General features: G+C 38.4%; 1 protein-coding gene across 1 annotated transcript; it reads left to right on the top strand.

Annotated features, from left to right (window-relative positions):
- The first annotated feature begins 464 nt into the window (after nucleotides 1-464).
- Nucleotides 465-17,163, top strand: LOC116260195 (chromatin-remodeling ATPase INO80). Its single transcript, XM_031638339.2, has 22 exons — nucleotides 465-653; nucleotides 862-949; nucleotides 1,355-2,199; nucleotides 2,318-2,515; nucleotides 2,691-2,801; nucleotides 2,989-3,419; nucleotides 3,525-3,633; nucleotides 3,722-3,802; nucleotides 4,584-4,756; nucleotides 4,877-5,002; nucleotides 6,774-6,935; nucleotides 7,023-7,080; nucleotides 7,190-7,420; nucleotides 7,608-7,754; nucleotides 7,861-8,424; nucleotides 8,612-8,869; nucleotides 9,149-9,256; nucleotides 9,734-9,828; nucleotides 9,934-10,090; nucleotides 15,300-15,497; nucleotides 15,962-16,117; nucleotides 16,223-17,163. The coding sequence occupies exons 1-22, from the start codon at nucleotides 591-593 to the stop codon at nucleotides 16,547-16,549; spliced, it is 4,686 nt and encodes a 1,561-aa protein (XP_031494199.1). The 5' UTR covers nucleotides 465-590; the 3' UTR covers nucleotides 16,550-17,163.
- Nucleotides 17,164-17,968: the final 805 nt, after the last annotated feature.

The raw sequence follows: 17,968 nt of genomic DNA, 5'->3' as shown, positions 1-17,968 counted from the left end.
TTTTTTCAGCTTCGTCTCCAACCTTCAATCTCCTTAAAATCGATGACCCATCCAATTTGGCGTATAATGGTCTGGTGGCTACCAACCTTCGTTCATAAAAATGATTTGATTACAACTGCAAGGTTTGGAGTACAAGTTAATTGTAGTGAAAACGGTTTAATTAATGGGTTCTGCCCTCACAATCTCCTTCAATGGCAAACCCTACTTCTCGAGTCGGAACATGGTGTTGGTTACTTTTGAGTTGCTAAGCACAACCCCGCAGAAAGTCTCCGTGCCGCCTCTCCCGCTGGTGGCCGTGGCCGTGGCCTTCAGAATATGGCACCAACGCAGGCTCGAAGGCTAAAGCCCAAACGCGAGAACGATGACTCGCACGTGCGATCCACACGCTTTCCTCTTTTGGACCCTGCGCGTGCCTCGTCCCTCCTCCCCACCGCCTCCTTCCCATCCCCACACGTATGTTTCCTTCTCGCACGTGCCTCCTCTAGTCCCCCCCGCCTCTCTCTCTCTCATTGCTCCTTTCTCCTCTTTCCTCTTTGCTACGATTAGGGGAAAGCTAGGGCTCTTGTTCGTCTTCTGGGGTTTCCGATGACATGGACAACGGGTACTGCCTGACCAATAATGGGTACTCTCTCTCGAACCTGTTCAATCTCGAGGTGCGCTGGACTCCCTCTTTCCCCCTGTCTTCTTCTCATTCGCTTTCTCTGATCAGTTTATTGTACCTTTCATTCGCAAGCCTTCGCTGTTGGATGGCTTGCTTACTGAAAAGTTCCTCCTTGCTTTTGCTTGTTTTGAATTCTTGGTGATTTGGGGTTTGTTTGTTTTTCTCTTCTTTGTTTTTCTTGTTCTTCTTTGTGATTGTAGCCCTTGATGAACTTCCAAATTCCCCACCAAGACGATGATTTTGATGATTGTGCCAGTAGTAGTCAGGATGAGAGCAGAGGTACCCAAGGTAGGCACCACGTCAAGATACTTTTCTTGTTTCCGGTTTTCCGGATTTCTAGGGTTTTCTTATTGCATCTTCTTTTCTTTTTCCTGTAAAGTGTTGATTTTTTTTGTTAGAAACCCTCATACCCAAGCTTTTCTTGCTATTCCCACCAACCCCAACCGGTATTCTGTTTATCATTACTCTTCTCTCTCTGCCTTTCTCTTTTCTCCTGAAAATCTTTAATCACCGTCTCTATTTTTTTTTTTTTTTTTTTCTCCTATTACTTTTTACCCTGAGGATTCTGTTTAATTGGTATGAGGGACTTGCATTTGAAAAAGAAAATGAAAAAAACGATTTTTTTTTTGGGTGATGGGAAATTGGGGAGGCATCATGATGTGGTTGTTTCTTATTAAGTTGCTTGTACATTAGGTAGAAGAGGAAGATTAAATGGGAATGCTGTTGACACGCCTGAATTTGGCTTAAGGATGAGGAGAGTTAGCCATAGGGATGCTGGCAGTAATGACGAAGATGATGGTGAATATGGCACCCGCATCTCTGAAGAGGATTACCGATCGATGCTCACTGAGCATGTTGAGAGGTACAGACGAGTGAGGTTCAAGGGTTCTTCAAATTTGGTAGCAAGCAATACCAACACAACGGGCATAAAGCGCAGTACTCATACGAAGAGACAGAGACTAGCAAATGAAGTAGTAGGTTCATTCAAGGATGAGAGAAGTAATCGTGGAGTGGAGGTACACAATGAGATTTATGCAGATATTAGTCCTCACAAGCATGAGACTAACCATGAAATGGACTTCAGTAACGGGTATCTTGATCGATACAATTCGGTTGAGCCTGTTTACTTGGATATTGGCGAGGGTGTTGTCTATAGGATCCCACCTACATATGAGTATCTTGCCCCAACTCTCGGATTGCCCAGCTTCTCGGATATTCGCATTGAAGAATATTTGCTTACCGGTCCCTTAGATGCTTCTGGTCTGGGCTCAATCATGGCCTTGGACAGAAGGACTGGAGGTCGAAGTCAAGGCATGGGAGAGACATTGCCAACATATGAATCGCTGCAGGCGAGAGTCAAGAGCTTGGCATCTTCCAACTCAGTTCAAAAGTTCAATCTTCAAGTCTGTGACTTGGGCTTGGATTCGTCTTCAATTCCTGAAGGTGCTGCAGGTGGGATTCAAAGATCAATCATGTCAGACATGGGTATTCTACAGGTTCATTATGTGAAGGTTCTGGAGAAAGGAGATACTTATGAGGTTAGTGTTTGCTTGCCGTAGCTTAGTTTGCTGCTATGTTCTCTTGTATTAGCAGCATATCTTTGCTTTTGAGAAAGGTGATTACTGTTTGCTGATCCTGTTAAATTGCAAAATTCAGATAATTGAGCGGAGGTTGCCAAAGAAGCAAGTGGTGAAGAAAGACCCTTCTGTGATTGAGAAAGAGGAAAGAGACAAGCTTAAGAAAGCATGGGATAACATGCTAAAAAATTTTGGCAGACATTACAAAATGTTTGTTAATTTTCACAGGAAACAAGTGATGGATGCAAAGAAATTCTCAGAATCTTGTCAAAGAGAGGTACATTGTGCTAGTGCACTATTTTGCATCATGTTTCTGTGTAATGAAACTTGATTATCTTTTACTTTTTATGATTAATTTCAACATGATAATTTATCTTACATGATACTTCATATCTTCTTTTCATCTAATGAATATTCCATGTTAGTGACTGATTGTGGAGTTCTTGTACCAGGTGAAATTGAGGGCAACTAGGTCACTCAAATATATGAGGGGAGCACCAATGCGCACCAGGAAACTGGCCAGAGATATGCTGGTATTTTGGAAAAGAATGGACAGGGAGCTGGTAAAAATTCTCACAGAGTGATGCCTAATAGGAAGCAATGCTTGTTGATCTATTCTCAAATTCGTAATTTTAGTTGTTTGCAGCTGTATACCCAAGATGGTCATGCACTATCACCTGAACTATATGACTCTTTCGCATGTACAGCCTTCACAGCATGTGACACTGGTTTCCCTTTTTCTCTTTGTAGGCAGAACTGAGAAAAAAGGAGGAACGAGATGCAGCAGAGGCCTTGAAACGTGAAGAAGAACTTCGAGAAGCAAAAAGGCAACAGCAGAGGCTTAATTTTCTACTATCACAAACGGAACTCTATAGCCATTTCATGCAAAACAAGTCGGCACCACAAACTTCAGAGTCATTGCCAACAACTGAGGGAGATACTACAGCAGAAGGTGTTCCTTCTAGTTTGGTGGATCTAAAGTCTGATGAGGAAGAGGATCCAGAAGAGACTGCTTTGAAGCGAGAAGCACTGAAGGCAGCCCAACATGCAGCTTCTGAACAAAAGAAGCTTACTAGTGCATTTGACAGTGAATGCATGAAGCTACGTGAAGGTGTTGATATTGAAGTTATGGCAGCAGAAGCTTCAATTGAAGGATCTAGTAACATTGACCTGCTGCATCCGTAAGTGAACCATTTATTGTTGTAGGCTGATTTGAAGTTTTTCTTTTGACAGGATAACTTCTATCTGTCTTTTTAATAATATTCATGGGTTATTCTGTTTTATAGCTCAACAATGCCAGTAGGTTCATCAGTGCAGACGCCTGAGTTGTTCAAAGGGTGTCTTAAAGAATATCAATTGAAGGGTCTGCAGTGGCTTGTTAATTGTTATGACCAGGTATTCTTTCCATTGTAATTACAGTCACGTTTCTCATTTTTTGTCAATTTGTTCTCTACATGCTAAACATGTAAGCGAATAATTGCAGGGTCTTAATGGCATTCTAGCTGATGAGATGGGCTTGGGGAAGACTATCCAAGCTATGGCATTCTTGGCTCATTTAGCTGAGGTAATAAACTTGTTACTGTAAGTTGCAAACTATCAAAGCTTATCTAGGATTCCATTGTGAAAATTTTCTAGGAGAGACAATGTTTATTCGTGTGACTGCATTCCCACTGTGTGCTATGCAGCAGTTTTCTTTGCTATATTGAAAGGTATCTCAAAGCAATCCCCATAGTCTAGGTGGTAGTTTTCTCCCTTTTCTGAAGAGGAGGAAAATAAGAGCTTTTATAGCTCTCTTATAACCATCACAAAGAATGCATGTGAGGTTTCCTTGACAATGAATATTATATATATATATATCATAAAATGTTATTTCTTGGAAAAGTTGCCATGTATTGAAAAGGTACAAAGATATATATATATATATATATATATGTAATGTTATTTCTTGGAAAAGTTGCCATGTATTGAAAAGGTACAAAGATATATGCTGGTCGAGAAAAATATGAAATGTCAATATTGCTAAATTGTATGGCAACATCATGACAAAAACGGACGACCTATTGGAAGTAAATCATGTCTTGAAGAGGGTGTAATTTCTGTGTGTTAATAGATCCAAGAAATATCATTAAGGTTATATTACCTTCCAAATGCATTGATGCTGTGGTTTCTTTGTTTGGCAAAATCAATCTAAGTGGTCTGCATGTTAACGTAAGAAATGTTGAGAATCAGTGATTTTGTGAAAATGATTCCATGTGATCTGTTTAAGTGGACTCTTATTTTGGAAATGTTTATTTCTGCTAATGAACTTCATCTAATTTCCGTCTAAATTGTGATGCTTTGGGCAGGAGAAAAACATTTGGGGGCCATTTCTGGTAGTTGCACCTGCATCAGTCTTGAATAACTGGGCAGATGAAGTAAGTCGCTTCTGCCCTGATCTTAAAACTCTTCCATACTGGGGTGGCCTTCAGGAGAGGACAATTCTGAGGAAAAACATCAACCCTAAGCGCCTCTATCGAAGGTTCATATTGAATATCCTATTATACGTACAGAGCCGCTCTTGATTTTTGGATTTTTTTCTCCATCTGTTATAATGTTTGTTACTAGTAAACTGATGTTCTATCACCACTCACACTTTCAGGGAATCATGCTTTCACATACTTATTACTAGCTACCAGCTTTTAGTAATGGATGAGAAGTACTTCAAGCGTGTGAAATGGCAATACATGGTATTGGATGAAGCCCAAGCCATTAAAAGCTCTTCAAGGTAATGCATTTCTTGCTATAAGAATGTTACACTTTTTGTCCAGTCTAAATGTTTTCCATGTGTGATAACTTATTCTGCTATCAGAAACTTCTGACGTTTACATAATTCTTCATAAGTAGACGTGAACAACTATTTTAGTCTTCTATGGTACAATGTACATGCTAAAGTAACGTCTATAAAAGAGGCATATAAAACATAGATTTGTGAATCTCATGTATTCATCAGGTTTCTTTTGTGAAAAAAAGTACTCTTTTTGCGGATAAGTGTCAGTTTGTGTGGGTTCAGGGTAGGGTAGCAATTTACATTTTTGACACTCCTTTTCATCTTCATAAAGGCTTCAATCCTGGGAAGCCCATCCCCGATCCCGATCATAGCACTCCACCACTCCCTGTACCTCAAAATTTTTTATTGCCATGCCATTGTCAGACGTAGTGGCCATTACATGAATGATTACCAGGCACGGTCTTGTCTACACTCTAATTCAATGTTGAACAGTAACCTTGTGGCTGCTATTAACCATTTGAAAATAGCGAGAGAAAAGACTTACAGTTGGATTGTCATTTAACCGTGCCCCTGTATGGTTGAAGCTAATATGTTGGTCTTGAGGAACCTGAACTCAATATGAGCTTAGACACTCAGAGGGTGACTAATCATTTTGTCCAGGTTATGGTTCTAGTGTACCTGCTTGCTAGCATAGCTTAGACCGATCAAGAAGAATCAAGGATCCCATGTTTTAGAACACCCTGTAATGCTATAAATATTCAAATTTTGGTCCAGGTCAGAAATGGGCTAGACATGTCAAATTCAAGTCCCAACCTGTGTGAAATATGGATGTAAACATGAACACATTAACAATCCAACTAAAGGTATACTTGCATGGGGTATAACTACATGATAGAGTGTGACCCGTTTTTGGTATGTCTTGACTCTTGAGCTTTCTTCCCTCTTTTGGAATAAATTCCAAGTCTTTGCCGACTGTTCTTATGCTTTAAACTCTGACTTGAGCTTTTTTTCCTTTCTGAAATAAATACCTAGTCTGTCTGATGGGCAATTATTTTTAATATTCACCATGTTGGAGGATATGATATGCAGGTAGATCCGAAGGGTAAACACTTAAATTTCTAGCTATTAAAATTGTTATAATACAGGCACTGAACAGGACCATATTACTGAAACCTTTTTATAAAAAGCCTGCAACTTGTAGTTGGGATATGCCAAACCTGAAGTTGTGGAAGGGAATTGCAGCCATCAAATAATTAACTTTAGTGTAAGAGGAGAAGGGGAAGAAAGAAGCTGAAGTAAATATGATTTTGTCGCAACCTGATGATCCAGACAGTACTTGAAAGTTGAAACATCTGAGCCCAAAATTGAAAGTTGAAACTGCTGAAAGGTGACCATGTGGTAATCATGGTAATCACTATCAGTTGGTGGAACTGCCCCTTTCGGTTCAACTTATTTTGAAGATAATATTAATGGCCATTGGCCATATATATATGGGGAACCACTTATTCAAAATATTATTTTGAAGAAGCAGCACTAAGATATCTTTGTGTTGCTCAGTAATACTCTGTGCACCATGAGATGCCCAAAGATTCATAGGAGGAAAATTCTTTCAGAATTCTGTTGAATATTCTGATTGTTAATTGGAATTTGTAGACATTCGTGTGCTGTTTGGCAATAATTTCAGTTATATAACTTGGTCAGTTCCATGTTGTGAACTGCAGATCAATTCTTGTGGCTGATAATAATTTTTCTGTTTTGCCTTTCTCAGTATACGCTGGAAGACCTTACTCAGTTTTAACTGTAGAAATCGGCTGTTACTTACTGGCACTCCTATACAGAATAACATGGCAGAGCTGTGGGCTCTTCTTCATTTCATTATGCCTACATTATTTGACAGTCATGAACAATTCAATGAGTGGTTCTCAAAAGGGTATTGCTTCAAGCTTTTGTCTTTTCTTAAACCCTTTCATCATTCTTCTATATTAAAGCTCTATTTACATTCCTTTCTTCTTGCCAGAATTGAGAATCATGCTGAGCATGGTGGCACTTTAAATGAACATCAGCTTAACAGACTGGTGAGGACTAAATCCCAGTTTTCTAGTCAGTTCAATTTTAGCTTCAAAGCAAGGTATTTCTTTGCCTTTATAGTGGGACTAAAAGCGTGTCTAATTGTTGATTTGACAGCATGCAGTATTGAAACCTTTCATGCTTCGACGCGTTAAGAAGGATGTAATATCAGAAATGACCAGCAAGAAGGAAATTACTGTACATTGCAAACTAAGTTCACGACAGCAAGCATTCTATCAAGCTATTAAGAACAAAATATCTATTTCTGAGTTATTTGATGGCAGTCGTGGCCATCTTAATGAGAAGAAGATCCTTAGTCTCATGAACATAGTCATCCAGCTAAGAAAGGTTACCAAGTGCTATCCTGTCCACTTTGTTGAAAACTTGCTTTACTTGTAAATCTGCTATATTTCATATTTTTAAGAGGTTTGTAGATGAATGTTCATATTCATTTGGAACTCAACTATACTTCAAATCTATTTTTCAAGTTTTAATTACATAAAAGTTGGCTTTCATTTATTTGCTTTTGTATCAGGTTTGTAACCATCCAGAATTGTTTGAGCGCAATGAAGGAAATACTTCCTTTTATTTTGGAGAGATTCCAAGTTCTCTTTTGCCCCCACCTTTTGGAGAACTAGAGGATGTGCACTATGCAGGGAGTCATAACCCTATAAAGTATGAGGTAATCAACTGATCGGTTTTCTTTATGTTAGTTTTTGTCCTCTTCTGTAACCTACATGTTTTTTTTTTTTTTTTTTTTCTGAGACTTACTTTGTTTCTATTTTCAGATTCCAAAGCTGGTTTATCAGGAAACTCTTCGAGATGCTAAGTTACCTCATTTCGCATTGGGCCATGTGGTCCAATCTGAAGTGCTTGAGAGACTATTTAATATCTATGCTCCAGAGAATGTATATAGATCTGTGTCTCCGCAGGCTGAAGGCTTTGGACTGTCAATTCCTGTGAACAGTGGGACATTTGGATTTTCTCGTCTGATTGATGTCTCACCTGAGGAATTTAGTTATATCGCTAAAGTTTCTGTTTTTGAGAGGCTATTATTTGCTATTATGGCATGGAATAGAAAGTATCTAGATGAAATAATTGACTCATTCTTGGAATCAGAGGACAGTGATCCTCAATTTGATGGTCTGGGGAAAGCAACAGTTAAAGCTGTCACAAGGATGTTGTTACTACCCACTCGATCAGATTTAAATTTACTGAGAAGAAAATTTGCAACGGGCTCTGGTAATGCCCCGTATGAGGGACTTGTTACTTCACACCATGATCGATTTATATCCAATATTAGACTCATAAATTCAACATACACTTTCATCCCTAGGGGACGAGCACCACCAGTGAGCTTCCTTTTCAACTTTTCTCTATCTGTAATTTTCAGAAGTTCTTTGTTCCACTAGGATGTCTTCTCCCTGTGGCTATTAGCAAGATAAATTTTGCAGAACTGTTTCTTGTTGACATGGACATTGTTTGCTATTGCTTGACCAAGGTTTTGTTCCACTGAATTTCTTTGTGGTCTTTTGGTAGGTTGATGTTCACTGTTCTGATAGAAGCTTTGCTTATCAACTGCTTGAAGAATTGCATCATCCCTGGTTGAAAAGGCTATTTGTTGGTTTTGCCCGAACATCTGAATTTAATGGCCCCAGAAGACCACTTAAGACCCACCATCTGATACAAGAGATAGATGCTGAATTGCCCATTGTGCAGCCTGTTCTTCAATTGACATACAAGGTCTTTGGATCTTCACCTCCTATGCAGAGCTTTGATCCTGCGAAGATGCTCACGGTAATCTGTTGTTTCTTTTTGCTTGTTATATTTGTCTATCCATTGAATTCATGATCTTAGGAGAGCCATCTGGAAGCTGCATTTTTAGTATGTGACTGTTGTGATCCTGCATGTTGCATATCAAAGTTTGTCAAATTCATATGGTGAATCTGAGCCCATAACTCTTACTTTCAAAATGTCCTGGTCTGTGCAGCATTTTTGGCCATATATAGATGGGATATAGATATGTATTGATGATGTCATGGAAAATTAAAGTGAAGATTGTTCCACTTTCTGCAGGATTCTGGGAAGCTTCAGACATTGGATATATTGCTAAAACGATTACGGGCCGAAAACCACCGTGTACTTCTGTTTGCTCAAATGACCAAGATGTTGAATATTCTCGAGGTATATATATATTCCAATTGATATCATTTAGGCTTTGAAACAAATTAAAGTTTCATGCTACAAAAAGCAGACTATGTCATATGGGTGTGTGTGGGTGCGGATGCAGATATTGGTGCAAGGAATTAAAAAAAAAATTGGGTGTAGGCCTGTAGGGAGACAGCCATGTGAATATGTATATATATATATATATATATATATATATATATTGAAATAAACACAAATATTTCATTTTCTACTCATAAAATATAAATTATTAAACAAAAAAAATACCATAATAACCGTTTCCAGTGTAACATAGGAAGCAAAGCTGATTTGCTTTTTCAAGCTCAACTGCATGTGCACTATTAAAATATTGTTACAAATGTGTTAAGGAGATTCATATATTAGCTATTGTATCTTTTTTTTCCTTTCTCTTCACCATATTCACTACCTTCATTCTTAAGTTGGTTCGCTTTTCTCTTTTTCCTTTGAGATCAGGATTACATGAACTATAGGAAGTACAGGTATCTTCGTTTGGATGGATCATCAACTATAATGGATCGTCGGGATATGGTCAGGGACTTCCAGTGTAGGTAGGAATTGAGATTTTGTTCTATCTACTTTTCTTTAATTACCTTGTAATTTGTAAGTGCTAATGACTTAATTGGATGTTGATAATGGTTTTTTTGTCCACGTAGGAACGACATATTTGTATTTCTATTGAGCACTAGAGCCGGGGGTCTTGGAATTAATTTAACAGCTGCAGATACTGTCATATTTTATGAAAGCGATTGGAACCCAACCTTGGATCTGCAGGCTATGGACAGAGCACATCGACTAGGTCAGACAAAGGAGGTCAGTTTTCTTAATACGGCTTTGCCGTTTGTTTGTTATGAGAGCTGGCTATCTTCTCCTAGGACATGTTCCTTTTTTCTTATGATCTGCCCTCAGTTGTCAAAATCAGAAGTCAGACCCAAGTTGGTCAAGATCCTGGAATGGCCTAGTTGGTCTGAGTTGTTCCAAGCTGGTCCAAGGTCAACTATAAATAAATAAATATAATACAAAACATATGTAAACAATCTATATCTATGCATAGATAAATATGAATAAAGATATGCATGTAGGTCAGGGATTAGTCAGTTGATGAATGACTAAACCAACCACTTTTGACAACACAAGTTGGTCTAAGGTATCAAACAAGTCATTCAAGATCCCAAAATGACTAGTTGGTTGAAGTTGGCTGAGAATATATATATGTACATATATATATATATATATATATATATATATATATATATATATATATATATATATATATATAGAGAGAGAGAGAGAGAGAGAGAGAGAGAATAATGACTCTGGCTATTCAGAGTCACCTTGCCTTCTAATCATGACTGTCCATGTGAAGCAAATGGATGGTTGATAGAAAAACAAGGAGAAAAAGGTGTGAACTACTAAATGACAAAAATATTCATCACTTTTTTCTTCTTGTTTTTCTTTTAACGGTCTATCATGATGGATCAGATGGTCCTAATTAGATGGCTGGGTGACTCTGAAAAGCTAGAGTCACCATTCAATTTTCATAAATATATATATATATAGGTCCGACCCCTAGTCTTTGGTCTAACAACACAAGTTGGTCAATGACTGACTAGTCAGAATAGTTGGCCGATTAGTTGGGTGCTAAGAGATTGGTTAACAACTATGTACATTGGTACATGAAATGGGCTGTGGTACCTACATGGGTACACAATTTTTTAGATATAGCAAGCTGCACCAAGTGGTACGTTTTGGTTCAAGTTTCGGTCAGATCCCATCCAAAACATAAACATTTTAATCCAAAACATGAACATTTTATTTAAATCTTAAAGTTTTGATGGTGTGACCAAGGGCTTCATTGGTGACAGCAGATTCTGCATGACTGCAAAAGAGAAGAAGTTTAACAAGTGAGAGAGAGTGAGGTCTGCACATACTTCGCTGATTACTAGACATGCACTAAACAAGAGAAACTGGTGGTCTTTTTACCATAAACCTAGGTAAGAAGGCTGTCAATAGGTTCCACAAAATATGTTTTAGAGCACATAAGATATATACTGACATTCATGGTTTTATAGAATAAGTATCTAACGTATGGCTGAAACTTCCACTTGATGTTCCACAAAATATGTTTTAGAGCACATAAGATATATACAGACATTCATGGTTTTATAGAATCAGTATTTAACGTATGGCTGGAACTTCCACTTAATGAGTTGATATAGAATATGTAATTAACGTACAGCAAACTGTACTCAAAGAACAGAAATTATATAATATAACTGCATATAATATATACGGTCTAACAGTGTATAATAAAATTACAGGACTTAATTTGAAGGTAATGTGACTTTTCACATTCCCTTGGACTAGGCCTGCTGGCGCCTAGTCCAGCCTAGGCATGCTAGCGCCTAGTCCAGCCTAGGCACACCTAGGCACTAGCCTAGGTGTTAGTCTTAACACTTGTCGCCTAAGTGGTGGACTTACGCGATGGATGTGGACTCATGCCTAGGCGACGCCTAGGTGTGGACTAGTCCAAACCTTAACAACTAAGCAATATACAACATAAGGCATCACAAAAGAAGAAGATATAGATGCTAGGGTTCTTTCTCTTCTCATTTGCTAGCACAAAATCAAATCGAACAACGACAAACAATGGAAGGGGAACGGTAGTGTGTAGGAGGGTATAGATGATGACTACTTTTGCTTGATGACAGAAACAACAACAGTGATGATGACCTTTGATAGATGACAAGAATGACATAGAGAGAAAGATCTGGTGAGAGAGGGAGGGAGGAAGTAGTTGTGCAACATTTGTACCCATTGTCACAAATATCGTTTTTGGATACAAAACGGTGAGGTTTTCCTTGGGTATAATCAATGTTATCCGTGTGTATCGTACGATACGTATCGTATAGGTTTAGAAAACCTATACGATAAACTTACGGGGAAAAACACAAAGTTCTTTATGTTTTAAAGTATTGCCCGTAAGTGTATCGCCCGTATTGTATGATACAGGCTATACACCCCCATATCGTACGATACGGGGAAAAACATAGTTCTTTATGTTTTAAAGTTTAAACACTCCTCCCTCTCTCTTCTTGTGTTTAAAGACTCTAAGTGACATGGGAGTGACAAATTTTGCCCATTTTCATAATAAATAACTGAGGATTCATCGATTTGGGAGATATTATCATTACGATATGGGGAAAAACACAAAGTTCTTTGTGTTTTAAAGTTTAAACACTCCTCCCTCTCTCTTCTTGTGTTTAAAGACTCCAATTGACATGGGAGTGAAAGATTTTGCCCATTTTCATAAAAAATAACTGAGGATTCATCGATTTGGGAGATATTATCGTTGAATCATGAAAGATGATAACTTTATGTTTTGAACTTATGAAATTGTGATGTAATCTAAGTCTTAAGAATCCAAGTCTTAGGACTCTAAGTCCTAAGATTCTATAAAATTTTCAAGTTTAAATTGTGATGGATGCTTATTATGTTATTTTGAATCTCTGGTTTCTTATTTTTGAATGTTCATTATGTATGATGATCTTTTTTATATTTGAATACATTTTTCTTGATTTCTGATTTTTTGTTTATTTTTTCTGAATTTTTAATTATTTTTTCTATTTTTTTCTGATTTTTTGAATATTTTTATAAATTAAAAGATTAATTTTACGATACGCTGCGTTTGTGATACGTTACTATACGGCGTATAGGTCGGCCCGACCGATACACGTTACGCTACACCTTTTACAACATTGAGTATAATACAACAAAGTTGTTTTCTTGGGGAAAACTCGACAAACTTTATAAAAGCTAAAAAAAAAAAAGAGAATGTGATAAATATGAAAATAACAATCTGGTAATTAAAATATATAAAAAACGTGAAAAAGGGGAAAAGCGAAAAAGCACAAAAAAATGTAAAAAAAAAAGTGAAAAATCGAATAAAATGTGTCCTGTTTGCGTTTATTTTTTCGTTTGACATTTAAAAAAAAACATTTTTTTCCTTTTCTTTTGGCTTGACTTTTTTCTAACGTTCTTTTCATGTTTTGCTTGAATAAAATGTGTTTTCTGTGACAATGCTTGTACCTTGCCCTTGCCAGAGCGTTTGAGGTGGGATGCATAGGCCTTACAAATTTGTGTGCTATCGCTGTGGCTGTTTCTCCACCATATTGTTTGATACTTTTGCTTTAGGTTTGACTTTCTGTGGATTATATATATATATATATATATATACACACACACACACACACACACCTGGCTGTATCCTGTGCCCATTTTTTAATAAACCTGCTGTGTCTGAACCCATATTGTCATAGCTGCACCCATATCTATGGCTGGGCATTGGGCTGGGCTGGCTCGAGCCTCAAAAGCCTCAATATGGCAGCTCGGATGAAGGCCCACTTAGTTATCGAGCCCCACAAAGCACGAGCTCGGCCCCAGTGATGGTTAAAACTTAACAAAAGAGTATTGACCCTTGGAATTGCTGGGGGTTTAGAAACCCTGGTAACACTTGGAGCAGAAATGCCAGCATAGTTGGGGTTTTATATCATGCAGAAACACCTGGTGTCACCATGGGCTTTCTATCTCATAGAAACCCTCGGCATTGCCGAGGGTCTGTATGGGTTTCTTATCTCAGAAATTCTCTACATTGTTGAGGGTTTTTGTCAAACAATAGAAACCCTCAGTAATTCTAGCAGTTTCTATCTCGTAGGAAGTAGGAACCTGCAACAATGTAGAGAGAGAGAGAGAGAGAGAGAGAGAGAGATGTACCTGATGGAAATTGGAAGTGCATTGGTGGCAAGATGTGCATAGGCACTAGAAAATCACAAGAGACTGACAGAGAGAAGAGAGAAGAACAGGAAGGAGGGGGAGAGAGCGGCAGTTGAAAAAAAATGGGTCGAGCGAGGTGGATTTATTTTTGAATTAGGCCAAGTCAGACCCTCAATACCTGGCCAAGGACATCTCAACCTGGCCTGCTTTCAATCTGGCCAGTCCACGAGCCACAAGTGTCGGCCAGGCAGGTACCTGACAGCCATTGGGTACCCAGCCCAGCACCCAGCTTCACTTGTATCCACACCCACTCTCATTTCACTTACGTTGATATCTAACTTAGCCAACCAGTTGGGCTAATGAGAACTTTGACCATGGAGGATCTGGCCAAGTTATTATTAGCTGCTTTTTGATACAATCTGTAGTTAATAAATGGCATGTAAGTACCCACTTAGATCTTAGAAGAAGGGTATTTAAAGACTGAATTATGACCCTTCTACCTTATCCTCTCCATTTCCTGTAGTTATACCATCTATTCTATCTCTCTAAGTTCATTGTTATTTAGTGTCACTGCATAATTGGCATAATTCACAAGCTATGTCATGCGGTACTCCATTTTGATTCAATGTCCTTAAAATAAAATTGTTTTAGAAACCTAGTAAAAATGATTGTATCCTTGTATCTTCGGCCATATTCCTTAGTTCACAAGCCACAGTGTCAGTAACCTTACTGAGGGTTAACTGAACTTCCATTGATATTCACAAAGAAATGGTTGATGATAGACATTATCATTGTACGATGCTCAAGTTTGGCTAATGCCTGTTACTGAGTAATTGTCTCTGTCTTTGATTAATGTGCATGGTTCTGTGTTCTTTTTTCATGCTTAGTATATAAACATCTGGAAGGGTCTTCTCCCTTTGAGTACATTTTGGGGGGCGTTTGACTTCCCCATAGTTGATTCCATGTCAAGATCCTCAGGTTTTTTAGATCTATGGACTTAAGACTATGCCCTTTGTCAAGTCTTAGATCAAGTCCTTTTGACAATGTAAATGGACAATGTGGATATTAGGTCAGATACTGAATTCTGACTTTTGATGTGGATTTTGCTACATCAACAATCCTATGCCAATGAAGTTCATGGATTTATGATCCTTGGATCTCAATACACCCTTTTTAAAGCATTCTTCTCCTGGAATTTTTTGATTTTCTTTCTTTTTGGTTAAATGTTACTTGTTTGTGTGGCGTGTAGGTCACTGTCTATAGGTTGATCTGCAAAGAGACAGTTGAAGAGAAAATTTTGCAAAGGGCAAGTCAGAAAAATACTGTACAGCAGCTTGTTATGACTGGTGGCCATGTTCAAGGGGACCTTTTGGCACCTGAGGATGTCGTCTCCTTACTTCTTGATGACACCCAGTTAGAGCAAAAATTAAGAGAGATACCACTACAGGTTGCTTCTTTGACCTTCTCTCTTATTAAAATTGTTTCAATGCAACTTGTTACACTTGTGTTTTTGAATGCTTAACTAGCATGCACTGACATTGATTTAATAATGTACACGTGAAAGTATCATTCACGTCTCAGCATCTGATAGATCTGGCAGTAAGTTCGCTGCTTAGACTGCTTTGGTTTCCCTTAGTTTCTTTCTTGTGAAAAGGGACAGCTGCCTGTTCAGAGCCTGCTTTGGCATCTATGCTTATCAGTCTTTTATGTTGCACTGTCAGCACCACTGGCTGGCCATAAAGCAGTGGTGAATGCTAATTCAGATTAGTTGACACTTAGATGTGACATGTATGTGACTTGTTAATGAATTCTACTGAAAAGGACAGGTGAAACTGTTTCAATTCCTTTTGGCGTCTTAGCAACTTCTTTGACAAGATTAGTATTCAGTATATTCTCTGTTTTCGTTTGCAGGCAAGGGAAAGGCAGAAGAAAAAGCGGGCAACAAAGGGCATTCGTGTTGATGCTGAAGGAGATGCCTCACTAGAAGATTTAACAAACGTCAGTGGTGAGGATGCAGGTGGTGAACAAGCACCTGAACGAGTGAATGAAAAGGCAGGCAACAAGAAGGTGAATGAAATCATGTCCCTTATTGCATGAGCTGTTTGTAGATCTATGAAATCTTTCCTGTACATCATCTCAAATTGCTGATCTTTCTGTGCTTGAACTTTGCAGAGGAAAGCAAATTCTGATAAGCAAGCACCTTCAAGGCAACGAAAATCACAGAAAGATTCCAAGAACGTCCATCAGGACATGGAGGTGATTCATAATGCTCTATTCGATTATGATGAAGATTTTGGGAAAAACATGGATGTTGTCCAGCCAAAAGTAAAGAGCCGTAAGAGGACAAAGACAAATGTCAATGATGATAGCCTTGTTGGATCAAACACAATAGCAGAAAAAGCAGTAGATCCATCTGAGGTCTCACCTCTTGTTGATCTAACTCCTCTGACCGATGGAGCAGAACTTGGTGAAGAGAGTTTTCACTGTGTACAGGACTAAAAAGTTGATGGCAGGTCTTTTTACCATGTTTAGAAGTCAGTTTCCATCCTCACTCTTTGATGGAGAGAACACAGGCCCTACTTTTAAATAGAGGGGATTTATAAGCGTAGGACCTACATGAGGAGGCAAGCACGGCTCCATGAATTTGCACACATGTATCATCAGTCTTCATGGCCATTTCTGTGGGATAAAGCTAACAAGCTATCGGATGTATATAGTCATATGCCACGAACAGCAGCACAGCTATATGGGATACAGATTCTCTTTTTCTGGCTGCATACATATGCATGTATATTTCTGATTCTTTGGCTCTATAGGTAGGGGATAATGGTTAGCAAGAAGTTTCCGATGCATCCTGTGGTTGGGCTTTCTTCTCTGGCTCATGGGATTGGCAGCGAAGCAGTTTGTGCCGCGGCTGCTGCATTTTCAGCAGATTTCATTTAGTTCTGCTATTTTTGTCAACTTTGATTTACTAATGCAAGTTTTGTTGTAACTAGCTAAATGTATATGCCTTCTTATTGAACTTTGAAGTGCATGGCACCAGTAGCAACTGAAATCATTATTTACAGGAGAAGGTTTCAGAGCTATAATATAGATGCTGTTGATTTTAGAAATTTGATTGACTACACATGATGCCATGGTCGATGCTGTTTATAGTTGCTTTCTGTCCCTAAACGAAGCACATGATGGCATATTTGTTTATAGTTGCAAATCGGGCTCAACATGGTCTCGTATTAAAATATATGTATCCAGAATCATTGTCCGACGGAATTCGACCTTAGAATATTTATGTCAGGTTTGGCTAAGTGTGGTATTGACATGATCCGACAGGACGAGAAGAGCTCCATATGCCTGCATTTCGGATCAGATTATAATCTTAAAAATCAGATTATAATCTTAAAAGAGAGAGATATACCTCAAAGAGGCTGAAGCCTTTTCCCCATTGCCCCTGCCCTTGGGGTCCAACGGGACCTGGATGGGGTGGAGAGAAATTGAAGAATTTAATATTTAAGCTGCATACCTTTGCAGGAATTATATTTGCAGGTACTGTCTCCAACGTTCCATTAAAAAAAACAGCTTTGCACTGGAGTTTAAGGTTCAATTTATGCCTCAATATTTTAAATTAAAGAAGTTTAATACTCTCTATTTTATGTAGATCTTTTACTGATATATCATTTTTATCTTTTTATGTTGCCTGGGGCCGAAACCAGCTCACTCAAGCATGATTGAGTTCTATTGCAGCTTCAATAACAATATATCCAATCTAACCAGCTCTTTGTGTTGTGTCTCCTCCATTGGCTAACAGCTGATTTCGTTTATCAGGTAAACATCTATATTTTTCAGCTTCAATAACAATATATCCGACCCAACCAGCTTTGTATGTTGTGTCTCGTCTATTAGCCAATAGGTGATTTCGTT

Source organism: Nymphaea colorata, chromosome 9 (genome assembly GCF_008831285.2).
Source record: "Nymphaea colorata isolate Beijing-Zhang1983 chromosome 9, ASM883128v2, whole genome shotgun sequence".
NCBI lineage: Eukaryota > Viridiplantae > Streptophyta > Magnoliopsida > Nymphaeales > Nymphaeaceae > Nymphaea > Nymphaea colorata.
The sequence above is the reverse complement of the archived record's forward strand: the minus strand, read 5'-3'. Positions and strand labels throughout refer to the sequence as shown.

What these genes read in the sequence shown, in the direction of transcription:
- LOC116260195 (XM_031638339.2), top strand. Translation starts at nt 591, where the DNA reads ATGGACAACGGGTACTGCCTGACCAATAATGGGTACTCTCTCTCGAAC. An exon ending in AAAGAATGGACAGGGAGCTG is followed by an intron (nt 2,802 to 2,988) that starts GTAAAAATTCTC and finishes TTCTCTTTGTAG; the next exon opens with GCAGAACTGAGAAAAAAGGA. An exon ending in ATCCTGCGAAGATGCTCACG is followed by an intron (nt 8,870 to 9,148) that starts GTAATCTGTTGT and finishes CACTTTCTGCAG; the next exon opens with GATTCTGGGAAGCTTCAGAC.